The sequence below is a fragment of the Copidosoma floridanum genome, unplaced genomic scaffold (assembly GCF_036245765.1).
Source record: "Copidosoma floridanum isolate Cflo_tuat_1 unplaced genomic scaffold, Cflo_Japanese_pri ptg000004l, whole genome shotgun sequence".
In the NCBI taxonomy this organism is placed as follows: Eukaryota; Metazoa; Arthropoda; class Insecta; order Hymenoptera; family Encyrtidae; genus Copidosoma; species Copidosoma floridanum.
Window position 1 is genome coordinate 34904893 of NW_028321881.1, and position 27957 is coordinate 34932849.

General features: G+C 31.9%; 1 protein-coding gene across 1 annotated transcript in view; it reads left to right on the forward strand.

Annotated features, from left to right (window-relative positions):
* RyR (Ryanodine receptor) overlaps positions 1–27957 on the forward strand; it is a 1110242-nt gene that overhangs the window by 1042976 nt on the left and 39309 nt on the right. Inside the window, exons 48-56 of the mRNA XM_089598062.1 lie at positions 9007–9411; positions 9493–9697; positions 9800–10112; positions 10911–11453; positions 11544–11743; positions 12171–12417; positions 12771–13052; positions 13137–13420; positions 14037–14097. Of these exons, the coding sequence (XP_089454188.1) occupies positions 9007–9411; positions 9493–9697; positions 9800–10112; positions 10911–11453; positions 11544–11743; positions 12171–12417; positions 12771–13052; positions 13137–13420; positions 14037–14097 (2540 nt within the window). The remainder of the gene's footprint in view (positions 1–9006; positions 9412–9492; positions 9698–9799; positions 10113–10910; positions 11454–11543; positions 11744–12170; positions 12418–12770; positions 13053–13136; positions 13421–14036; positions 14098–27957) is intronic.

The following is a 27957-nucleotide window of genomic DNA, read 5'->3' on the forward strand; positions in this document are numbered from 1 at the left end:
GAAATTTGAGCTTTTTCTGTGACCATCAATAAACCTCAATGTCAAAGTTTTGATAATGTCGGATTATACTTGAAGAAACCTTAGTTCCCCATTGGTTGTTTACGTGGGACATTTACATGACATTTTTAAAATGCAAAAAAAAGTGATATTCATTCAAAGAGTAAGAGAGAATAATTTAGTTATATAAAACGTTGTGGACACTATTGTACTTGAATTTTTAATAAATTAATGAAATTTTCTGTTGTAGAAATATTTAAATAATTTTCTTATGACTATAAGGTTAGAATGCAGGTATGTATTGTAAGAGTTAAAAAAAGTAACATCTCAATCTGTACGTATCTTTCATATTAGTTTAATGAGTGAATCAAGGGTATTGTGACATCAGCATGACGAATGATTCCAGTCTAAGCTTGTCCTTAATAACTTTGGACTTACATTGGGCACGTAGGTGGGACGCGGGACAAGAGAATAGTTTAAAAAGTGTTAGGGTATACAAAAGTTTTTGAGTGGAGAGAATCAAGTTGCAATGCCTCAGACTGGTTGTTGTGCTGTATCCCGCTGTCCTTACTCGTGGCACACCAAGAGGTTCTCAATATTACCCAGAGTGGCATATCGAAGACGTTTGATTCATGATCCAGAAGCTACCAGTACTCTAATAAGTAAAGATATTGTTCTAGAGCTCACGTAAGGGGAAAATTTGTGATTTAATTTGCAACCGGTCTAGAAGACACCAACACTGTTATGAGTGATAGTGTTCATTTCAGATTTTGCGTAAAAAACAATCGATTATTTATTCCAATGGCTCAGACGATACCAATCCTATCAAGAGTAATGCTGTGCACCTTTACTGCTATGCCCACTCTGGAAAGAAAAGAAGAAGATGAAGTGAGAAAGATTTGATACATTTTAAACACTAACTTAAATTTCATTTTTGCAAAATAATTGTACACGTTGCGAGCCAGTGCGAGATGTCCGAAACCAAGATTAAAGCCATACTCGTGGAAAAGCAAATGATAACAGAGGTGGATAGTAGCTACTCAGTTAATCATTCGAGGGTGAAACTTAGGTTTCTTCTGTTGTTCGTATCATTGTGAAGTTAAGTGTTTTTTTTATTCATGTTTCTATTATTAGCGTGTCTTTCATAGACAAATGAAAAATTAAAATTTTCTATATAATTCACCACCATTATTACCCAAAGAAAGCTTAGCACATTAAGAATTTTAAGCTTCTACTAGTAAATTAATCAATATAGAATTAATATAAATTAATTCATGATCTTACTCTTCAATATATAAATAACTAAATTATTGAACACTTTCATATATAAAGAGCTTTTGCTTGTGTTCTAGGCAATAAGTATATATGAAAAAATGTATGTAGAAGTAAATATTCTAGTACGTATTAGATCGGTGAAGGTTGGTGGGGTGTCTAGACAGGAGGAAGCATAAGTCAAAATAACAAAAAAAAAGTCAGCATACATTGCCCATGTTATTAATATAATTGCTAGTAGCAAATGATGTCTACTTAAATAAATACGCGCATGCACTAGTTAATTTTCAAAATTTGTGTTTCATAGTAGTTTTCTAGTAAAAATCAATTTTTAAAATTCCATGATTCGCATATATATAACTATTTTAGTAGGTGTCAGGGTCCGTGACTTCAATAAGGTTTTGATTGGATTCCATAAATATAGTGTGGAAGCTGTGAGGTGGGTAGTGGTGGTAGTCGAAAAAAAATTGTTTGCGGACCGGGGGCTATGAGGGTTTTTGAGAGAGTCTCAACAAAAAGTCAGCTGAGCCACAATAAGAGAAAAAATGACGAAGTTTCACCTTATTCGTGGAGGATGATGGGAAGGGGATGGACAAGGGTCTGTAGTGATTGTTGGTAATCTTTAGGGGACTGTGGGAGCTTTGTGAAGAATTCCCTACACGTGAAACTATGTAATATAAGTAGATATATATTAATTTCTAATTATGTAAGGTGACTTATGTAGACTTTAGGACATTCATGCACGTGTGCACATACATACACACGTTTACATATGCTGTTTAGCAGAGTACAGCCCTCTGCTGCCCTATCGACTGCGTCTATGTGACGTCACCAACTGATTTTTTTTTTTTTAATGGATATGGGGAAAACTGCGATATAAATGGACTACTTAATAAAACTGAGGGGTCACTTTAAGATCAGAATCAGCTTAAACTAGGGCTGATACATAAATTTATAATGAATTAATTAGACACTAAGAACAACAGTGAAATTCACGCGCGTTACAAGAAAGAATCAAACTTACTCGACTTGAGACCCATGCAATTCACTAACTTTATCGAATGACGGAGGAAGGGATGACATCAGGTAAATAAAAAAGACGCTGTTTATGAGCCACAACGAAGATGTATTTGTGACTCAAAGGAGGAAACTCCGAAGAGAAAATTCTCTGGACGAACGAACAACCGATACAAACGAATATGAAATTATAAGATACAAACAAGTTCCTGATATCAGCAAAACTTTGTGTGTGTGTATGTGTGTGAAGTATGTGTGAAGGATGTGTGTAGTGCGCGTCCGTACTGTTCTCGTTTTTGATCACCGATGACACGGTTTCACTGACGCGGATTTTTGCCGTGTTTGCTCGCAGCACGTCGACAAGAAAAGAACGGACACTGAGGATAATGAATTAGGAATATGAACGCGTGATATTAAACACGTGAACCTGGTATGCAACTTAAATAAAAAACTTGCTCCACACAACAAAACAAAGAAATCCGAACAAACAAGCCAGTACTCGAGAGTGCAGTGAAAATTGTAAACCGTTTGATACAAACTGTAGCATCGAAATGACCGCGTCTCCGCTGCATCTTCTTAATTTTCACATCTCGGCCATCAGTGGCACCAACCCCTCTTCCCTCGCATTGTCTTGCATCTCTCGAATGACGCTAACCAATTAGCTTGACGTTTCAGGACAATAGTGTGAAACAATACCGACTGAATACGAATTAACACGACCATGAAACGAATCCTTTGCCGGGCGCTCGGCGTGCTGCGATACATGTCCGTGCTGCGAGGCTTCCTTCTACGCCGCTCACGTGGCGGCCCGTACGTTTTAGTCGTTTTCAACTAAACATATGCATCTTTTTATGTTATATAGGTAAATGTGTGGGGCATTTAACATAATCCCCACTGCTCTTCCGCTGCCCTTCAATAACCCAACCGTCTATCCACTACCCTTCACCACCCCTCAAAAATTAAGGTGAAATTCGTCTCATTTTTACTTTATTATAAACCAAATAATATTGAATCAAGCCACCCCACTACCTTCCACCACTTCCCTGCTTCCGCCATCATTTCTCCACTGTCCCTCTACACGATTTTTCTTGGTCCTACCACCACCCCCTACACAATTTTTCTTGTATTTCAATGCACTTTGAGTGTCTGCATAAAATCTTTTTAAAAGTTTGACTATAAAATTTGACCTCAAGCCCTACTTCTTTATTCTATATTAATTTGTATTAGCTTTTCAAAAAAAGAATTTCTTGTAACAATAAATTTCTTACTATGTTAGAAAAATTTATTTTAGAAGCCAAAATTTGTTTATCTGTTTTTTCAGACAGCCTAGGAGCCAAATATATGGACTTTATACATAGTAATAACATGCATAAAAGAAGAGAGTTATTCTTTTGAATAATATTATTGAATTAATAGAATTAATTTTCCTGACTTAGATATGTCAAGAGAGTCTGTACTTCTGTCTCCACCATGGGTAACGAAATTTTTAATTTCCTAGGGCATATGGGCCGATTTCCTCTCCAACGACCAGCAAAAAAAAACATGTTGACAGAAATTCTATCAAAAATTTCTTATTATTTTTGAACATTATGAACAACATGACCAGTGTTAACTATCCGTAAACCTAATTATGTTAATTCGTGACAGGTGTAATAAATAATGCTAATTAAAATACCACCCGTTCATTTACCAAAGCATTTAATTAAAATGTTTTGTTGGTGATTTTCACGGCTCTTTTTGCAACAAGTTTGATTAAATAATTTAACAGTCTTTAGCATTAGTGAATATTAATAATATTTTATCTTAATGTTAATATTTAGTTACAATGAAAAACTTGTAACATTTGGATGTAAAAGAGAAAGGGAGGGCATAAGTCAGTGAGTCACCTTTCCTTCTCCTAATGCATAAAGGAGAGCGTGCCAGGTGTGGAAAATGCCCAGCAAGCATTCCTGCGTTATTTTCGAGCCAGCATGTGACTGAGGTCTGGTGCTTCTAATGAAAAGGCCCGGAGGCCTCAAAAATAAGCACTTAATAGTCACCCCTCGAACAATAGACTCAGAAGTTAGAGTCCATCTGTGCTACCCCACAAGTCTATTATGAAGTGAGGACAAAGTTTTTATTTTGACCCTCATACGACTGACTGAGTAGCTACTATCCACTTCTTAAAAAGGTTTGTAAATGTTTTTTTTATCTCAGAAAATAAAACAATTAACATTTTTTTTCTAAGCTGCACAGGAATATAATGCACACACATACACACAGGTCTTGTTTTTTGAGCCACTATTTAACAAATAATAATTCTCTTCTGCAAAAACATTAAGAGCTAAAATTTGGCAGAGTTGTAGCTTCAGAAGTCTTTAACAATCACACCAAATTTCAGAAAGATCGGATCAATAGTTTTTTCAAACTGCAGCTAAATGCAAAAAAAGGTACTGTGACTATTTGGCCTAAAAAAAGTTGTTTACAACATTAGATGACATTTTTTTATGGGATCATATTTTTTGATACTTATTCTACAAGTAACTAAAGTATCAAATTTTTTTGCAAAGTGCAAGCTTATTATTCTTTCTCAAAATATCGTTTTTCCTTAAGAGCACTAGCAGTTTTACCATATTCGTCCAATAACATCAGAGTCGAGCTTCAGGGAGTATACGTGATTATGCATCAGCGGCTACGTCAGCTTCTTATCCCTCAATCAATGTACCATCATGTCCAAAATATACCCATTAGGTTTATCATTATTAAGGAATCTTCCACATAACAAAAAATTTGATATCTTAGTAGCTTGTTGGTTTTTAGTATTGGCTCAAAAAACTAAGTGTTTTGCGATTTGTAGGAAAACCACTGGATCAATTGAGATCGACCAGAGCTTATTTTGTACGTCTTTTTGCCAAGCTTACATCTGTTTTTTTTTTTTTTTTTAATTTTAAGTCTTATTGTTCATTTCCAAAACTAAAAATCGTGTTTTATCATTTTTGCCACTTTTTTTTGAAGCCTTAGTGGAAAATATTTTTGGTTTGATTTTATCATAAGCGACTGGCAATGTTCAATTCTTCACAACTATTTTTTATAAGCTAGTCTGAATTTCATGTAAAGTTACCATTATTTTAGCTAATTCAATCCCACTATTTGAGCGATGGTATTAGTGATGTGCACACAATTTTCTAGAAACTGTATTTAGCAAAAAGCGTTTAGTTATGAGTTATTAACAAAAATGGCAAGACTTTGGCCATACGTGAAGCAATCTATGTTACCTTATACATCAGATTTGTATTAAGCGATTGAAAACAAGTTCTAGATGACAGTTTAGAGGTACAATAAGCATTACAAAATTTTTTTTCGTCACGTTATGTGTGGAGTGCTATCTGTGTACATAATCTCCAATCATAGTCAAATCGAAAAACATCATCATGAAACGATTTACCAACTTTTTTAAGCTGCACAGGAATATACTCCACATACGCGTGCACACACACACACACACACACACACACATACACACACACGTACATAGTTGAATTACAGAAGTATTCTACTCATTAACTGTCCCTATTCAATATAAAAAAATCGATCTCCTATGATAAGACTAGATACATGAGTTCTAAGATGCTACTACGACACAACTTTTTCTGTTAAGGTGGTTTGCCAGTGGGTTTGTTTATAGTAGTAGTAAGTTGATGTACTCATATACATACATTACATGTGGGCTATGCACCTTCTTTGTGCACATGTGCACGAAATGTGATGTATGCTATGCGTTATACCTATATAGGTGGAAACTCTCTTACCTCCTAAGCTGAGCACGGGGCAAAATAGTAAACAAACAACATCTTCGTTTAATATCTCAGTAAAATCAACGCTAACTTCCCACTTATCAAGTATGAAGAGAAAGCTCCTGATCTTAGCTACAAAGCTGTTATTTTTATTTTACTGATGTGAGAGTATTACAGTTAAGTATATTTATAGTGCTTTTTTACCACGCAATGCTCCTCGAGGAGGGTTTATGTGACCTTCTCGCAGCATGATTGCCTAATTTCCCCCTACCCCCTCCCATTAATTAGGGGCCTCCCATCCCTTTTCCCTTTCTTCTCTAAACTGCTAAGTGCCCTGTGTAGTGCCTTTTACAGGAGCCGAACGTAGAGCACTATAATATAAAAAAAATAAAAAAAAGTATATTAATATGGTTTCAGTGAGAATTCATTTCTATGCTTGACTGGCGTATACATATGAGTATTATTCAGCATTTTCGGACAATTTTCCAGGCTAAGTGGGTCTGAAATTTCGAGTACAGGTAAATTGGGACTGCAATAACAACTTCTCACAACTTTATCCAATTCGTGAGACACTTGGATTTACTGGGAAACCACCTCAAGTTTACTAACCACGTACCACTTTTTTCCTTAAAAGTGAGATTTATTCATGGCAAATTTCAGTGAACAAATTTGATACGTCAGGTACAATTGGTTATAACGTACGGATTTTCTTTACAGATAAATTCCACCCAAATGGCGAGAGTGCATATACTAAAGATTCTAGAGGACTCTTACATATTTTTCTATACTTATGAAGTAATAAGCTTCCGTCACCATATAGTTATCAAAGGAAGTTGATAAGTAGATGCCGTTACAAAATAAAAGACCTCACTGGGCATCTTCCATAATTCTATGCGCACTTACACACTGTTATCGTATTTTATTGCATTCGTGTATAGGACAAATAATGGTGTATTGCCTCGGTGTTTAGTACAAGGTCAGCTTTTTATTAACTACTTATGTGCCTTATTTACGTGGTGCTATCGAGTAAGAAAAATAATCCCTCGCTAAGATCTCCAGACTCCACAGAGCCTTGTGGACAAATTTTTTGTCTAATTAAACAACAGATTATTATGAGTAAGCTGACTAAAGCAGGCAGTAAGTTTCGTGTACATTATATAACTTTACAGCTTAAAATTTTGTTTAATGTCGTTACGTATCCTTCGAGACTGGAAAAAATGAAAACACAGATTGCAAGTGTGTCCACACAATAAGCATGTAAGTGTATGTGTATTCTAGCACTTCTGTTATACCTAAGAAACACAAGTTATCCCATGGAAATGTATAAATGTATAAAAAATGACCTCTTCAGCGATTAGTGTTTATATTTATTGAACATAATGTTGTGATGAATGGAAAATTGCAAGTTGTACTTTAAGTTTTGTCACTTCGCAGAAGTACAAGCAAGTAGATGCACTTATTAATGTTGTGTTAACCTAGTTGAAATCCATGTTTATTTTTTTCTTATTCTGAAGAATACTTGACAACACCAAACAAAGCTTATTACTGTTCACCAGCTTTACTCCAATCACCAATTTTTTTGGCTCATTTACTCTTAATAATTTTTTTTAATGATTAAAAATTTTTCGTATGACTGTGCATTCTGACAATCTAAATATATAAATGTCTAAGAGCGTAATATATTATTGAACCATTTTGTTTATGAAAAATGTGGCAAAAAAATTTTCACAGAATTAGGTTATTGTCTTAACACTAGTGTGATGCACTTTCATTTGCAAAAGTTTCTATTTATATTCTAATAATTATGTATCAAAGGGTTACCATATACAATGTGGGATATTAATTTCTTGCTAACATACTGAGGGACCAGATTATGTATAGTGAACATATTTGTATATTAGCTGCAAAAATAGCGTGAATGTTTGCAGATACAGTATCTTCTATGGACTGTTAATATATATGTTGACTCCTAAATTAGGATAATAGTTATCAAAACAATACGTATACGAGTACAATGCACTCGTATGTCAATAGTTAACGTATCAACATTGAAATTTAACAAAACTTCACACGTTACATATCAGCACTTATTTTCAGCTGATGCTACCATAGATTACCGTAACCTCAATTTATTACGTTCTTAGCAGTACTAGAACCCGTGATGCTGACAGATATATGACTCTGTAAAGTAAGGACATAAAACAAGTATTTAAACCTTTGAAACTTAACATAGGAATGTGCTAAGTTTAAAATTAAGATCGCTCATGATTGAGTCAAAACTCTATATATTGGCTTTGAAGATGTTTTTGGTTGCTTGGAATTTAAAATGTGTATGTTAATAGTTAACATAAATTAAAAAATCTGGTCTTTCAGTGTAGATAATTAGAAATTTTTAGCTTCGTTTGTCTTTATCTGTAAATAAAACTGCAACTAAAAATTACACTTTTCTGTAGAGATTAATAATTAAAATGTGCACGTAAAAAGTTTAGAGTCGAAAACTTGTTTTTAGAGGTTTATATTATAAAAAAACATTGTCTGGTTACAATATCAAATACAACCACTGAATCTTCTAGACTAAATATTTGCATTGTGAATGAAATTACCTACAAACTTTGAAAATTAGTACGATCTTACCTCGTTACCGTAATCAGTTGGTATGGTATACTTTTTCAATCTGTTTTATACTCAAGCATCTAGATATGCGTTGAGTATAACATTCATTAGTGCTACAGCATCCATTTGATTAAAAAAAATTACTCAAATTATAATAAAAATTGTGTATTACTATTATGTCAATTTTTTTCTAAAGAGTATTGTATAAGGGCCTTTCTATGAAATGACTTATATTTAGCGGGTGTATAATATTTAGAATTAAGGTATTTGTCATAAGAAACGTTTAACTTTACATTAAAAAAAAAAAAAAATACATTACAACAATAATTTTTAGATTGGCAGAATTATTTGAGAACTCAGGCAGGTAACACTACAACTGTTAATGTAGTTATTTGCACTGTCGACTATCTTCTACGCCTTCAGGAGTCCATAATGGATTTTTATTGGCATTACTCAAGTAAAGAGCTGATTGATCCCGCGGGTAAAGCCAATTTTTTCAAGGCCATTGGTGTTGCCAGTCAAGTATTCAATACATTAACAGAAGTCATTCAAGGCCCTTGTGCACAAAATCAACAAGCCCTCGCACACTCAAGATTATGGGATGCTGTTGGTGGCTTTCTTTTTCTTTTTTCACATATGCAAGATAAATTGTCAAAACACTCAAGCCAAGTTGACTTGTTAAAGGAGTTACTTAATCTTCAAAAGGATATGATAACAATGATGCTGTCTATGCTTGAAGGTGCATTGCATTAATTATAGTTATTTATCTGGACATTTTTTATATGTAAATTTTATGTATGCTACGAAAAACTTCTTACAGGAAACGTTGTTAATGGAACGATTGGAAAGCAGATGGTAGACACATTAGTTGAATCAGCAGGAAATGTTGAACTGATCTTAAAATATTTTGATATGTTCTTAAAGCTCAAAAGTTTGGTATCTTCTGCTTTTGCAGAAGCTGATGATGGATGGATATATCCCAAAGATTTCAAAGAAAAAATGGAACAGACGAAAAACTACAGCAAGTACGTTAATGTTACTGATATTCGTGATTTTTAAAAAGCTTTCTTTTTCATTAAGTTTAAGTAATAACGTATGGTGAAAAAATACTGTATTTTTGTTTCTAGTGAAGAAATGGAATTTCTTCTGGCATGCTGTGAAACAAATCATGATGGCAAAATTAACTACATTGCATTTATGGATCGTTTTCATGAACCTGCTAAAGAAATCGGTTTCAACCTAGCTGTTTTACTGACGAATCTTTCGGAACATATGCCGAATGAGCCACGACTGGCTCGTTTTCTTGAAACAGCTGGCTCAGTACTTAACTATTTTGAACAATTTCTGGGTAGAATTGAGATTTTAGGTGGTAATAAACGCATCGAACGCGTTTACTTCGAAATTAAGGAGTCCAATATTGAACAATGGGAGAAACCACAGGTAAAGTTTGAAAAATTTACTATATCTTATACAAAACGCTGATAATTAGAAAATTTTTATGTTGAATAATGCAAGCCTTAAAGTAAAAAACAAGTTCATAGTCAGATACAGTACTCTGCCAAGCAGTGATTAGCACATGCATAAAAAAGTCACAGGATTTTTTGTTGTAGAAGTAATGGTAAAAAAGAGCGTGTTACTTAGTATCAGAAAATCGAATCCTCATTTTTATTATAACTTTACGTTACTGTATCACAGTTAAGTTCAATCATCATTTACAATAGCATAAAACAACATATAATAACATTATTTTAGTTTGGTTTTTACTAAAAATTACATCTGCAAAGTTGCGTTTGGGTCATTATTTCAGGTAACTTAATAATTTTTAACATAAAAGCCCAATTATAATAAAATACAATCGTATAATAAGAAGGGGGTTATGTATACAACAAGGGCAAAACATAGGTAGAATGACTAAATATATTTATCAATTTTATTCTTTAAAAAAACATGTATGGTAAACGTACTTTTGATTCCGACGTCGAAGAATTTCGAATGATAGTTGTAATAAAAAGTGATTAACAAATCCCAGGTTATTAAAAGTCATTATACTTATTATCGCAAGATCTATTATTTGCTAATAGTTGTTGCTATTATTTTCTTGATTGCTTAAAATACCACTGCCTATAGGTACAAATTTTTCTTAATACAGTAGTATGTACCTTACAACATTATCATTTATTAACGTAGAACCTTACAGCTCTAAATATTTCTCATTGTATGATAATTGTATTATAATAGATCAAAGAATCAAAGCGAGCATACTTTTACAATACTGTTGTGGATTCAGACGAGAAAGAAAAACTTGAGACTTTTATAAATTTTTGCGAAGATGCAATTTTTGAGATGCAACATGCTAGTGCATTAATGGCTGTCGAAGAAAGTGGAAGTGGTGGAAAAGCAAAAGAATCATCTTACACATATATGACCGATGAAGATGAGGAGCATAAAGATCCCATTAGACGTAAGATTCAAGTCTTTAAAGATGGAATCTATTTTTTTTTGTCGATGTTTTCACCAAGTAATATGAAGAATAAAATCATCGAAATACAACAAATGTCAATACCCGATCTATGTCTTGGCATTTTAAAAATTACATTTTATGCCTTTTACTATTCAAGTTTTGGATTAAGTTGTATCATTGGTTATATTATGAAATTGTTACTAAGTATGATGAAAGGGCCAAGTATTGAAGAACCAATCGTTGAAATCAAGGAGGATGATATTAAAACTTCACGACATCTACCAGCCTTGCCTCCTACGCCAGATGAATCAAACTTACAGGTGGCTTATATTTATGTCTTAATAAAGAATAGAATAAAATACTTAAAAAGTTTATCAACATGATAAATTTTTTTCAAATGTTACCTTAAGGTGCAAGCATTTGGAACAGATATCACAAAAGAAGAAGACCAAACCAAGTTAGCTCCTCATGAGTGTATTTCACTAACCCCTCAGTCAAGTATCGAAGAAGGAGGAGAAAATACTCCAGAAGAAGGTACTAGTGAAGAAACTAAACAAGCTGAAGGGGCAGGAGACTCAGAGTTACCGGTATCTTTGGCAGACTTACTCGGGTATTTAATCTTTACAAAAACAGTTTTGTCTGGACAAATTGTTTAACTTTAATGTATTTTTTTGCAATAGTGTGCGGAAAAGGTTTTGCCACGCACCGGAAAAAATTATGCTACACACTGGAAATCAAAATTCATACCTATTTTGTACCTATTTTCCTCACCCATTGCGAAAAAACTTGTACGCAACTCATGCGAGACGATTTCCCGCACTCGTGTGATAGACTCGCACTCGGTAACGGTAACTCGTACCTTGCGATCACACTCTTGCTACGCACTCGTGTGCTCAACTGGTACTCGTTCCCGTCAACTCTGGCCACTCGTGTGAGTCAATCACTACTTGTGCAGGAAATCGTCTTTTCCGCACTTGTTACGTAAATAACTATTATCTTCTAAGAAATTTATACAATCATTAAGAAACAAATTACAGAGGAGAGCAAGCCAGAGCACAGGCATTGGCAGCTGCAGAAGCAGTAGCTGCTCAACAGGCTGCTATGGCAGCAGTTGAGGCAGAAGCAAAGCAAGAATGTTCTACTGAACCATCAGCAGCTTCATCAATCAATTTTTCCGAGTACGGTCATCGACTAGTCTCATTCCTTGCTAGGAATTTTTATACTCTCAAATATGCAGCCTTGATTCTTGCCTTTTGTATAAATTTCATGCTGCTTTTCTATCAAGTAAGACGGAATTTGTATCTATGAGGAAACAAATCTTTTTTACACATAAGAAACACGCTTTGAAATTCTCGTTATTTATTTGATATAAAATTATTATTAATTTTTTATCATGCAGCAGCAAACATGTTTTGTGGTTAAAAGAAACTAAATATTTGTATAAAATATTCTTTATTATTGAAAAGCTTCTAATGTATCGTATGTACAAGATTTATATTTCTGTGTCACCAATTTTTTATTAAACAAACAATAAAAAATGAGATTTTCTAAGTGTTTTAATTGCTTTTATAGTAAATTAAAATTATTGTCTTTACAGATATATCAGAATGTTTTTAATTTAACCTCTTATTATTTAGGTAACTATCTTGAATGAAGATAATGAAGATGGTAGTGAGATGATGCATAGTTTTCTGGATGAAATATCAGGGGAGAGTTCAGGTAATGGATCTGGATTTGGTAACGAAGCCCATAAACATTTTGATAGTGGTGATGAAGACGGAGGTCAAGAAGAGGAAGATTTAATAGAGTTTGTTGAAGTGCCAAAGGATTTTATATTTATTGCATATATTATGAGATTCATGGCCGTTTTGCACTCCATAATATCCTTGGCTATGCTTGTGGCATACTACCACTTGAAGGTATTAAAAAAAAAAACACTTTTTTCCCAGCAAGCAATTATTTTACTTATTTTCTTGTATAATAAATTATCTAAATGCCTATAGGTTCCTTTAGCTATTTTTAAAAGAGAAAAAGAAATTGCTCGCACTGTAGAGTTTGATGGTCTTTATATTGTTGAACAGCCAGGTGATTATGACTTCAAAGCCAATTGGGATAAATTAGCTATATCAGCGAAGACATTTCCTGTTAACTATTGGGATAAATTTATAAAAAAGAAAGTTAGACAAAAGTATAGCGATACATACGACTACGAAATGATTAGTGCACTTGTGGGAATGGAGAAAACGTCATTTGTTCAAGAAGAAGAAGGTTCTGGTCTAATGCATTTGTAAGTGAACTACTTATTTACTCTTTAGCTGGTAATGATAACGTTTAAGTGTCATACAAGTTAAAAAAAATCATGCTGCTTAGGACTGTTTGCAAGTATGAAAAATATAACAGGCCATTTTCTGATAAATGTATTTCGAAGAGATAGATGATAATAGTCTTGATTACTTAAAATAATACATTTGATAAAAAAAGTTTTTTTGAGGCGATAAATTAACAATGCCTTTTTCTAGTTTTTCTGTAACTTGTTACTTTTATCTTAAAAAATTGGTGGTAAAGAGATCCAAACGCAAGTTATTTAAAAGATATTTATAAATCACAAAATTATTTGAAAATTTTTTTATTTTTAAATTTAACTGAAAATTTTGAACAGCAGTAACAATCATTTGCATAAAACAACTCCAATCTATCACTTTTCAGAAATAGAACAGCATACTTTAGACTTCTACAGTTTTTTTCAAATAAACAATGCAATAACTATAAAAAACACAATAGTTGACTATTTTTTTCAAATTTTTTAAGAGTATATCATAGACTAATTTTTATTAAGTCTCAGAATGTATTACAAACATACGTAAATTAAACAGTTATTTTTTTTTACCCTCATTCTTTTTAAGCATAATGAACATCGACTGGAGATACCAACTATGGAAAGCTGGAGTAACAATAACTGATAATGTGAGTACAGAAAAAGTAATTATGAAAATATTCATGCAGATATTTATAGCTTTCAAAATTCAAATAAGGTGAATCACGAAATAAAAGATATAATAAAGTATAATGAAAGAATACGAAATTTTTTAAACAAGTACTAATTAAAAATTGGTACTGAGAAGTCCAGGTTTTACTTTTGGTCGATACAAGGCTATCAGTTTCTTGTTATCTTGCCAATGACTATGATTTTAATATGAGGTATTTGTTTACCTATTCCAATGTGCATAAAAAACTTATTAACTACAATATGACAGTCATATGATTTCAATTAAGATTGTCAAACATTTTTGAAAATGTTTTAATTTTGTATAAAACAAACTCCGTCACAAAACAGTTAATTTCAGAAAAATAAAAATTCAATAAATAATGTAATAGTTGTACATCAAATTTTTAAAACGAAGCTTCTATATTCAGACCTCCTGTGAAGTATCTAAATTTTTTTTTTTTTTGATAAATGTACCCTTATTGAAAAAAAAAAAAAAAAATCCCCACAGAACACAGTATTTCAAACTTCTATAAAATCTGGTATAATAAGTAAAACATATATTTTACAAACATTATAGTGACTATTTATAAAGAAAACAAATAAACCATAAGGTAAGTTATTTTACTAGTCACTAAGAAAATGAAAACTGTCCTCCAACGTTTAATAAATTAGAAAATAATAAATAATTGATCAAGAAAGGCTCAAGAAATAACTGCAGGTGCACTAGGGCACTAGGATACGAAACTATTAGAACTCTGTGATAAGTCTAGGAGATATTATTATTTTGTGTACAAAACTGATTATATGATACCCAAAAAGGGAAGAATTTATGTTATGATAATTTAATTAAATGTTAAATTTCAAACAGTTTACTAGAAAAATTACTGTACTTAAAATGTGAAAATAACTAATCTTTCCTGTTATTTTTGAGGAAGTTCAGTGAATTTTACGTCGTTGATACTACAAATTTTATTATTACAACGAGAATTCTTACTCACGTGAATAAATGTTTGTTACTAAAATTTTTTTCATAATTTTCGTAATAACAATCTCTCAGCCTTCAACATATGTATTAACTTAAAAAAAGACAAAAAAAATCAGTAATTATTGATTGGTATCAGTTCATGTACCGTTGAATCAATCAACTGCAATGTGCACTATAAACATTTTAAAAGTTTTTAAAGAAAGTAATAAGGTAAAGTGGCCTATGATGGCACAATTTTAGGCAAAATTAAAAAAAAATATCATTATAAAATTGTTATAGGTGTTAAACACTCATTTCGTAAATAAATATTGACGCAATGAATCATATCTTATCATGAAACCTATTGGAAAATTGGGCTCCTATTTATAAAACAAAAAGTTTTTATTATACCACACACATGTTATTTAAGTGCATCTTGTACGTTTAATAATAGGATTGTTGCTTTTTAGAGATTATGTAGTACTTTTTTTCTATTATGGCACAGGGCTTTGTTATGTTTTTTTTTTTTTTTAAGTAAAAATGTTCAAAATCACGTGTGATTTTTTCGAATTTTGAAAGATAATTCTGTAAGGATGTTGAATTAATTTTGTTTCCATTGTTTAATCTTCTACAAATAACTAATGACTGTACTTTAACAATGGAATTAAATTTTTTCAATGTGCTATAACAGGCTTCTTTATCTTACAGTTAGCTTAGCTTAGCTTATTAACATCTTTATTTACACTTTTTTTGCACATTTAAACTTGTACATATCATTTCCAATGAAATTTGTTGATTTTAGATCAGCTGTTTTCAAAAAATTATAAAATTTTCCTACTAAGAACCATATCCTGGATAACAAGTAAGTTTTGACGTAACTTAATATTGATAGTCATGCATTTCACTACCATTTTTGTCTGTATCATTCATACCACTCCATTAGCTGGACATGAAAAATTGTACACAAAGTACTTTTGAGATTATCAAGTTGTGTAAGTTCCCAACCCATTGTTTTGACTTGATGGCTTAAAAAGGTTTGAACTGTGATTCTTATCATTCAATGTGGGTGATATACTAAAAAACACGTTAGTTCTGTTGGTACGTTATTACGGTGTCTATGTACATACGTTTTTAAGGGTACTAAGTGCGGGTAGTTCTAGGGTGCAAAAGCCTTGCCATACTTTGCACCTATAATAAGAAGCAGTAGCTCAATTAGACATTTAAATCAGGGAAAGGCCAAGCCCAAAATTAGCTGCCAAAATCCTGATATTAATTTTAAGTTTGTAAGTGAAACAGCACATTAGTTAAAGTGCTACTAAGTCTAACTTGATTTGACTACTCCCAAGCCACCGCTAAAATTCGCCTGCACATACATTCAGCTTATGAGATAATTTTATTTTGGCAGAAATTTAAGGCCAGGCAGTAATCTCATTTTTTGTGGATTTTAAAAAGTATTAAGTATCTTAGAAGTTGCATAATAGATTCTTAGTTGAACGAAACACTCATGAAACGTAATTATCATTGAGTTTATGTTAATATTATTTAAATGAATGGTATGTATAAAAGAGGTATTAAAGAAGTAGTAAGAATGCTTAGCACTTAAACAACAATGTCCTAGGGCTTGAGACTTAGATTTCTAGTAAATAAGATTCCAAAAAGTGGTTTTTCACAGAAAAGAGCATTCAACCAATCCCTGCTCTTTCAGGGTGGATTTTTTTGTGAAATTTTTTTTTAGTATGGTTCCGCTTATTTCCCTTGCCCTTTAGATCTTTAAACCCGTGCAAAGGCGAGAATGTTATTCTTTAATTAGATCCAGTGCTTTGGCAGAGAATATTGTCTTTACCAGTGAGGAGTAGACACCTACAATTTGGAGTTTTTTCCGGGAAAAAGCTACACAGTTAGGAGTGTACCTAATATATCGATATGGCAGAAAATGCTGAATATAATGACAAGGTATTAGTGTAAAGTAATGAGTATCACTTGAGAAGTTTCCACTGTGCCCATGATATTATTAGTATGATTTCAGTTAATTTATAGGTAATAAATTCATGCAAAGGTAATAAGTAGGCAACCCAGGTGATAAGGCCAATGAACTGTTGTGCTAATCTTAAAGAAAAAAAAAACAAAAAAAAGCTATGAGTTCTTATTGTTTTTGTATTGACTGAAAAAACATCGATAATATAATTAAGGTTGTACAAACAAAACTTTATAACATTCACGAGACCTAAAACATTATATACATATACATATCTTATTTCATTAAGTACCAAGGCAAGATTCAGTCACCAACCCTCTTTCACCTTCCCTAGACCCCCATTAACTATTTAAGTTTCTCCATTAGCCCCCCTGAAACAGAAAAAAATTCTAATATTTAATTTGTAAATTTGTCCAATAAAAATATTTTACAAAAATAAAGCCCTTTCCACACATCTCCCCGCACCACTCTTAGATACCCTTAAATTTAAAGTGATTTCCCTTCACTTCCCCTTACCAATAATCATGTCAGTAGTTAAAAGCAAATTTATCATAATGTACATGACTAGATGATCAAAATAATAAGCAATACACTGGAAAATTATTATTTACTTTATTGATTCGGGCAAATTGTAGAAACTTACAAATGTGTGAATGATTGTATGATTGATTTTTCGAACAATATTCTATTTGAAAGTAAGATCTATGATCAATACACTTGTACACTACTCTCTAAAGATAGTAATACTAACAAGGAAAATAAAAGGAAATGTTTTATTGGACCTTGCGTATAAGGAAGCAATTTTATTAGTATTAGAGTTTTCGATGACCGTTTACTAGAAAAAGAAGATTTTTTAATTATCAAATTTAAAAATTTCTTCCCTGACCTTATTCTTAATGGTTTATTTATTTTTCAAATTATTTTGTATTATTTCATTAGGATTCTTACCTCTCTAATATTTTAAAAGAAATACGTAAAGTTTATTGTAAGAAAGTCAGGATCTTTAAAAGTAAAATCCTAATTAAGTTTAGCTCTTGCCATGTGATTTATTAAATGTTATAGAAAAATCAAGAAGCTTGAAAAATTATTTTTTGTTTAATCGAAACCGTAAAGATAAACTATTACCCATACTTATAAGATTTTGATGGGTATTAAAACTTTATTGTCTGATTTTTTCCTGTTGTTATTTCTGCTTTAATATTATATTCAAATAATTTAGTTATGTTAAGTCTAGTGCCATTGCATAAATCATTAAACATACTTGTGTTCGTAATAATACAACGATTTCATCTAAGTTTCAAACATGTAATGGTATGCCTCCATGTATATTGTTGAGAGTGTCTATAAGAATATTATATCAATATTATAATTTATGCGATGGTTTTATTAATGTTTTGCATAATCTATGCTGAAATAAGTATGTTCGGTTCCTTTCATTAAACTCAAAATTTTTTGTTCAATATGTAAGATAATTCATTAAAAGTTGTTGCAATAACTTTGTCAAGGGGGTTATCGTGATATTTCATTTTCTACAGAATATTTAAAAAAAATTATGAGATACCCATTTTATCACACATAACACATAAGAATTTTAGAAGAACTAGCTTTGTAGTTTTTGCGAAAAAAAATCTTGAAGTTTTTTTGTTACACACGGGCTCTTATGAGGAGGTCATCGCAAGCTCACTGCCAAAGATACATATTCTAATAAAACTCGTTTAATCTTTTATAGATTTTCGTAAAAAACTGATATGTTGAAGCTGACTATATGAAAAAGCATTCCTCCAAACTTTAGAAGTCCTAGCTTTATAGTTTATTAGATGTTGTAATGTGAAGTAGCACATTTTTCCAAAAATTTGATGAAAACAAATTAAACCGACTACTAGACTTGAATTGCGCATGCACGATGAAATTCTTCGTTACGGAAAGACAAGAGTGTACAATTAGTTTGGATCTTGATACACCAAATTTTTAACGCGTACTGTACCACTATAACCCCGTTAAGGTCATCACATACCATTCATACCATCTTAATCTTCAAAAATTTTTGACGAATGTTTTCGTTTTTTATTTCTGAGGAATGTTGGATGATTTAATTGTTTCATTTCCAAACTGTATCAACAATAAACAAATTCAAATTTTCCATGTATGCAAAGCATGTTGATTTTCAGTTTCTGAATTTTAAGTTTTTTAATTAAAATGAGTATTTTATAGAATTGTTAATTATAAAAGGTTCTACGCCTATAACTATTTAAGGGCTAGAAGTATTTGCCTGAAATGGTCTATTGGAATAAATTGTTTCTAACCAAATACAAAAATGTTTCTCCAAATAAACCGTCAATAAAGTATAATTTTGTCTTACTATTGATTAATATGTAAGACACTTTCTTTTGACCACTATTAACTTAACGAAATAATTTAAAAATGTGTTTAAAAGTTTAAAGTTGTCGCACTGTCTATATTATTTTTGCAAATTATTATTAAAGTTAGTTCTGGTAGTCCACAAACCATGCACGATTTTTTGTTAAACTTAAAAACTACAATCAAAAGAATTGTGTTCTGCATATTCTTTAAAACCTTCGATAAAAAATTGTTTAAATCTTTTCCCATACATTTTCGCTCCAACTATCTTCAAATATTAAAAACTACGCAAAAAGTTTTCTCAATTTTTATGGCAGCGTGAAGGTAAATGCATCCTTAAAAATGTCCTGAATTTAGCAATCGTGTTTTACTTAACCCAAAGCAACAGTGGCATCATCAATCGTACTATAACATACAGTTAATTTTTTGAAATATTTCATCATATTTATCTATTTTAACATCCACAGTGTGCTAACATCCACTTAAAAAAAAAAAAGTATTCTTAAATATTGCCTCCAAAAATCTTTTTTTTTTTTCTCATATCTGAGCTTCTCCTGAATCTGTTTTAACAAAACCATCAATAAAAAATTTGTGAAGTGTGGAAGCCTATGCCTTATATTTCAAGGCTAAAAATAGAGTTGTTGGGAGCTGGTAGCAGAGAGAGCAGGGGAGCTACTAGTATGTATATATTTACATGTATGGATGCGTGTGTTAAGAAAAAGTAGCTATTGCCGACTTTTCAAGCCTAATATATGTTTTCATGATATATTAAAATTATGCAAACAGCTGCAAAACTCCTTTTTTGACTTAAAAGTTATATTGTCTGCATAAGTCATCTTGGCAGGAACATACATACCTTTCTTTATAATATCGTGATTTGGGATGATCTTTCCACATATCCCCTCTTTACCTTCTTCCCCCTCTCCATGGTGTGCATAACTTTGTCGAAGACCCTACTGCTTGCAGCCTAGGTCAGGTGACAGCGCTTTGAACTCACAGCATACCTCCTTTCTTACACTTATCTTAACTCCTCCATCCTTTTACATAATCCTATAAATACTATCATACATGAAGACTGACATTGTCTTGTGGCGTAGATGCTTCAGACCATTTGTAAGGACTGTCTGGCACCCGTAATCCTATGCTTGGGTGGGAGTACGAGGTGAGACTCGATGTGGAGATTAAGGAGAACTGGTTAGCTCTACCGCTGACAAAGTTGGATGTCCGTAAATGAAAAAGATGTGGCGATCTTTTTAATTAATGAATCTGTCCACTAAAAAACTGTACGTAGTGCGCTATTAGTAAACACCAGTTAGTACTCTCTCACATGGCTGGAGTTTGTGAGGCAGCTAGCTTGTGGTCTGGGATGGACGTGACATAGGAAAATAGTACACTTACACTGTAGAAATACCCTATTACCTTGTTTACTATTTCTGGAAATTCCTGAAAAATAGCCCCTAGATGAGGGCAGAAGGCTTACCGTGTTTGCCATATGGTGCGATCTGAGGGTGGCCAAAGGGATACCCTGGGGAGCGAGGCAATACCTAGTTTGCTTGCCAAAGTGACTCAAATTCTTTTTGACTCCTAATGACTACAAGCTAGGAGGCTGGATCCCTAACCAGGTATGATCAATCAGCTTACACTGATAAAGCTGCATAGTTTGGGGTTGGATAGGTTGTGCTACTTTGGCGATTTTTCAGGGCAATTGAGAGCCTGTGGGGCTGGGCTGGTTTAAAGTCTGGGCAGTATTTGTCTGGCCTTTGTGCTTGCTTGGTTTTGCATGCACTTTCTTAGATCATCAGGGTTGCTAAAGTGGCATTGCTGGTTCTCTTGACTTCGGGGCTTCTTGAGGATGGTGAGTGCGTTTTATCACATGACGTCTGCCAGGAACTTTCTAGGAGGTTAATCGCTTCTTGGTTAGGGAGTAAAGCTTGAGAAATAGGAGGTAGACTAGCGTGGCTGAGCGTGCTATATCTAGAGATTACCTACCTTATTTTCCACCACCTCTTAGACATCTTTTGGGGGCCGTGACGATATCCTTTACAGGCTAAGGGATCCTAGGACGAAGATTTTAAATTGCAGACGTAAATGGAAACGAAAAAATTACGCAGAGGATCAAGGAGGAACATGGGTGGGTGCAGGCTAACTCTGATGTACAGTCACATATTCCTGGCTCCGTTGGTGGAACCAAGCTAAGTCAGGGAGTTGAGCTTGACGAGAGGGTAGACACTGCATTTGACACACTTGTCGACATAATTTTAGAGCTGCGTATGTTTGTGGCAGAGCATCCTGATACGGCAAGGACCATAAAGGACCTAACCAGGCTGGCAGCAACTGCTGTAGGCATCCTTCAATGGACTCATTCCGAATGGTGTACTGATAAGCAAACCCAGGTATGTAAGCAATTTTTTATTTGGAACGTGCTCAATGTAAGAACCATGGTATGCCATAAATCCTTCCTTCTTCTCCCCTTCTCTGGCCACAGCCATCAATTCAGTTAATGCAAGTATTAAACACATTATGGTATAGATTATGGGAAATCGAACCGTACCTAATAGTAGTTATTCAAAATGTTTTGAGAGTCGAATTTTAATCTTGCAATTATAAGTAATGGAATCAACTTCAAATCAAGAGATAGAGAAACTGGACCTTTTTAAATATTAGAAATGACACATGAACGACTGGATCGGGTTTTAAATAAATGGTGATATGTAAAGAATAATAAGATATAAGAACCTTAATTAATTACAATTTTAAGTATGTTACGTTCATATGAATGGGATACAAAACATTAAAGACAAAAATTATTCCAAGAAACTTTGTGAGAAAGTAAAAAAACTGTATGCCCAAGATAGTCAAACTTAACAGAACAGAGGAGACAGCTGACTGGAAGATACCTGCAAGTGTAGGTGTTATTTTGATTCACTTAATGAATTCATCAAAAAAGTTCTTGTAAAGACCTAAATGTCAAAGACTATGTCAAAAGTAGTAATTGTAAATATAGCTTAAGTGCGTCAATTGTGAAAACGTCATTAGCAAATTGTGAAGCACAAAAGAGGAAGTTTTTCCATTTCAACAATCTAATGGAAGGGTAGGGAAAAATGAAAGAACAAATCTTGTAAATCTTAAAGAAAAGGAGTTACCATGATCTGGTATTATATATATATGTGTGTATATGTGTGTGTAAAGATAATATAGAAAACGATTTATATAGAAAATGGAGATAAATTTAATAGGGAAAAACTCAAAGAATTGAAAATAGGTCCTTTCAAAACTGAAAAAAAAATATCAAATTCAATTTACTAAATAGATACAGGACATAAAAAATCGGAGTTCAATTTGTTTTACATCTTGAAACTTACACGGTTCTCAATCTCAAAAAATAAAAAAAAAATAAAAAAAATGGGGGGGGATGCAAAGATATCATATATTACCTCTAAATGTTCTATGTAAGATATTGGTTTATGAAACACATGTGTGATAGTGCAAGTATTCTGTGATAGCAATAGGCTTAGAACTGAAATGAGTAGTGTAGAAAGCTTAGTTTGAAACGAACTTTCGTTGCATATTTATGTAAGATAGAAATTTTTTAGGTAAGGAAGGTTAGAGATAATAATAGGTTTAAATGACTTTTTTTTTAACAGGTCTGTTAATAATGTAATTTAGGCTTAATAAAACTCATTGTATGGTTTACTTCTATTTATGAATAAAATTTAAAAAAACTCTCTTACAGTGAAACTCAATTGACTTATTTATCTGGATTCCCAACTAAGTAACACATTATAGAATGACATTACACTAAAATTGAAAAGTTACAAGAGAAACAAATGTATGTGCTATTAACCTCATAACAACAGAAGATCAGAGACTCTCCGATATTCCAGATAATTTAATGGATTAATATGTTTGAAAGAGAGTGTTAACGTTTGAATGTAAAATATGATGAAAAGAATATAGAAATCCTTGGATTATTTTAAGATAAAGCTTGTTCAAATTGTTATAGTTCAATGCTAATGAAATTGACCTTACTAGCGGACTGGACACATTGGAGAGAGAAATTCTGTGAAACTCTTGTGAACAAAGAATGGAATCAAATAACATACGTACATTCATTTAAATATCGTCAAGGTAAGTTGCTGGACTATGCTCTAGGAAAAGAAAAACTTTTTTTGGTCACATGAAATTTCGATACAGTAACACTTATTGATCACATCGCGATAGGCTTACTCACTTTTATTTTGAATCGAATTGATAGAGAAAACTAGAATGAAGTCAAAGACCTTTATGGAGGGATTAAGAACAGCAATCATTTTTTAAAAATAAACCTATGGAAAAAATAGAAAATTTGTTGAGAACAGCAACACTCGAGAAAAATTTACCGTGTAAAATATGGAAAAATTTAAACAAAAGGTACTTGATTTTACTTTGAGACTACATGTTGGCTTAAGACATAAGTAACTCAAAATTAAAAGTATAATAAGAACAAAATAAATGTAATAAAAAATTCTGAATAAGAAGTGGAATTAAGTGATACAGATAAAAAAAACTCGTAGTGCCACCATAAACTGAAGTCAACTTAGTGTTAAACAAATCAATTTAAGAAGTTGGTATCTATGATTCAGGATCAAATGTTTCTTTGATAAATGAAGAATTTATTAGATTAAAAAATCAAAAAAATGAACCGAATGAAAAAAAGCCAGTTTGATGACAATTAACGGTGCGTTAAATACAAATAGAATGATTATTGTAACAGTTAAAGTTTACTATATAAAAGAATTAGTTGATATATTTGTAGTTGATAATAAGAAGTTTAAACATAATTGCTTGATTGCATTAGACATGATAAAAGAGTTTAAATTAATCGAAAATGAAAATTTAGAAATACTACAAAAATTAAATACTAATGAGAACAATAATCAAGAATACAATAACACAGTCAACTTTAACGAAATCATAAATACAAATAATTTTTAAATTTTACTGAGTATTGTGGATTATACTAAAAAAAAAAAATTGATCAATCAATTGAAAAATAAAAATCACTTTTTGCCAAAGATAAATATAATGTAGGTATAGGGAAAGATAACGAAGCTCAGATAGACTTATTAGTAAATAAAAATCGTAACAAGCGACTATACAGATGTACATTTAAAGATAAGAAAAAAATAGATCAACAAATAGCAATTTTATTAAATAAAAATTTAATAGAAGGATCTTATAGTCCATTTGGGGCTCCAGTGACTTTGGCTTATAAAAGAGAGGAAAAAAAAAACAACATTATGTGCGGATTTTAGAGACTCAAATAAAATTGTTATACCCTAATTGCAACCGTTTTCATTGACTAACGAAATCATGATAAAAACAACAAACTGTCGATTCTTTTCTACGCTAGACATAAATTCAGCATTGTGGTCGATTTCTCTCAGAGTTGTGGATAGATATAAAACAGCATTCATAACGCAAGAAGGCCATTTGCAACGGACGTGTTTGCCCTTTGGTTTGAAAACTTTACCAGCAATTTTTCAAATGATATTAAGTAACATAACAAGAAAACACAACTGAAGTCACTGCGTAGCAAATTATATAGATGATATTCTAATATTGTTGACAAATTTTTCAGATCATCTTATTCATTTAACACAATTATTAGAAGTAATTAGGCAAGATGGTTTTTAATTCAAATTTTCTAAGTGTATTTTTGCATCGAACTCAGTAAAATATCTAGATCATATAATAATAAATAATTCAATCAGTTCGTTAAAAGATAATTTGATCGCAATAAAAAACTTTCCAGCACCAAGAACACAAAAAAATATCAGACAATTTTTAGGAAAAGTTCATTTGTATAGAAAATATATACCAAACACAGCAGTATTACTTGATCCAATACATAATTTATTAAGAAAAGGGCCACATTTATTTGAACAGAAACGTGTTAAAAATCAATTAAAAAAATAAGAGAATTGGCATGTACAAAACCCATATTACAAATATACGATTCGAAATTACCAATACGTATTTATACAGATGCAAGTATACAAGGTATTAAAGCTGTTTTAGAACAAATACAACCTAATAAAGAAGAAAAACCAGGGGCATTTTTTTCAAAAAAGCTTAACGATTGCCAAAAAAAGCTACATAGATCTAGAGAATGTCTAGCAATAAAAGAGACAATCAAATATTAGCTATATTGGCTTATTGGCAGAACTTTTATAGTCTTCTCAGACCACAAACCTTTAGACGGTATGAATATAAAATCAATAACAGATGAAAAATTAGGAGAATTGACACTTTAAATATTACACGATAACTTTGAAATTAAATATTTGCCAGGAAAACAAAATTTAGAAGCTGACAGTCTTAATAGGAATCCAGTTTTACAACCAAATGAGAACAATGTCGAATAATTAAAAACTGCTGATTTTATAAAATGAAAAGATATTATATTGGATCGAGAAAAAAATATGGAAATTAAAAAAAAAAAAGTTTAATTTCTAAACACAACGTGTACTACAAAAAAAAGAACTAATAAAGAAAAAGTTATAGTATAAGAAAGTTTTAGTAAAGGATTTGTAAAGAATGTATATAAATACTATTGTCACATAGAAACAAGGCAAATAATAACCAAAATAACACCGTTCTATGTAAATAAAAACTTAATAAAAAATATGCAATATATTTGTAAATCATGTAAAACACGTAGAAAAAATAAATCTAGAGCTTCAAGTACAATAGAACTCATGTCCTAATTAAGACCTGCCACAATACCTTATGAAATTATGTTAATAGATACTATCAGCAGCCTTGAAGGTTCCCGTTCAACAACAAAATATATACTTCTATTAGTGGATCACTTTACTAGATACGCATACATACAAACATCAAAAACACAGAGTGCAATTGATTTTACAAAGATGGTGAGACAATTAGCAAAAAATAATGAGATAAAAACAATCTCATCAGATAGATATTCAGCAATATTTCCAAGTAATTCTTGTGAAGAACAAATATTCAAATGATTTTTATAGCAACAAATACTTCTTTTTCTAATGATTCAAACGAACAGTTAAACCAATCTTTAGTAAATAAGATAAGATGTAAAAATAATGAAGACAGGGAAAATCAGCATGGAGAACTATAGTACGCAACTGTACCAAAAAATACAATGGAGCAGAATACACAGCCACTGATTTTACACCAATATATTCATTAAAAGGAAGATACGTTACAGTTTTATCTGATGAATTAAAAAAAGAAAAGACACAACAATAATTACAAGAAGATAGGAGAATCGCATTACATAATAGCAATTAATCAAATACTACAATGAAAAATCTTTGATAGGAACAAAAACTACCGGAAACTTAGTGTAGACGATCTAGTATATATAGAAAATGGAAATAAATTAAATAGGAAAGAACTCAACGAATTGAGAATAGGTCCTTACAAAACTGAAAAAAAAATGTAAAATTCAATTTACTAAATAGACACAAGACATAAAAAATCAAAACTCAATTTTTTTTACATCTTAAAACTTACATGGTTCTTAATCTCAAAAAAAAAGGGAGGGGGGTGCAAAGATAATATTACCTTTAAATGTTCTATGTAAGATCTCGGTTTAAAAAACGCATGGGTAATAGTGTAAATATTTTTGATAAAAGTGTAGTTTACGACTCCTTGCGAGAAGTTAGCTTCAGAACTTGCAATTCTACCAATTCAATACAGCGCGAGAAATTCAAAATCACTAATGTGGTAAATTTGAATGTTAATGACGAATTAAAAGAAAGCTCTATCTCCACCTGTAAGACTTTTTTTTCTTGTTCAACCATGGTTCACCCACAGTAATAGTTTGGTAATGGCTGTATTTAAAATAAACAAATCCTATTAAGTATCGGCAGAAGAATTACCAACCGCATATTAACTTTCAATCTCACTGCCTTAATAGTTTAGAATTTTCTGCGTTGTTATCTTGGCAGCATTGCGAGTTCTGCAGCCAACTTCTCGTAAGCAGTCGTAAAGTATATATCCGCCGTATTTTGTAACAGCAATAGGCTGAGAACTGAAAAGAGTAATGTAGAAAGTTTAGTTTGAAACGAACTCCCGTCGTATACTCATGTAAGATAGAAACTCTGAAGGTAGGGAAGGTCAGTGGAAATAATAAGCCGAAGTGTCGTTTCTCTTTTACAGGTCTATTATTTATGTAACTTAGATGTACTATGATTGATTGTATTGCTTACTTGTATTTATAAATAAAATTTTTAAAAACTCACTTACAGTGACACTCAATTTGCTCATTCTTTAAAATTTCCAAGTAAATAACACATTTTTTACATACATTTATATATACCTAAGATTCAGGTTTAACAGCAGTTATGTAAATACGTATATATACATAACTGCTGGATTATGAATATAAGCTGTTCTCGAGTATATAATTGATCTGATTTTAAGTAAACAAAGCCAGTGATGCTGCTCCTTCTTAGCCCACTGACAAGAAAAAAGACTATCTGTATCATTAAAAAGTAAACAATTCATCTGGTC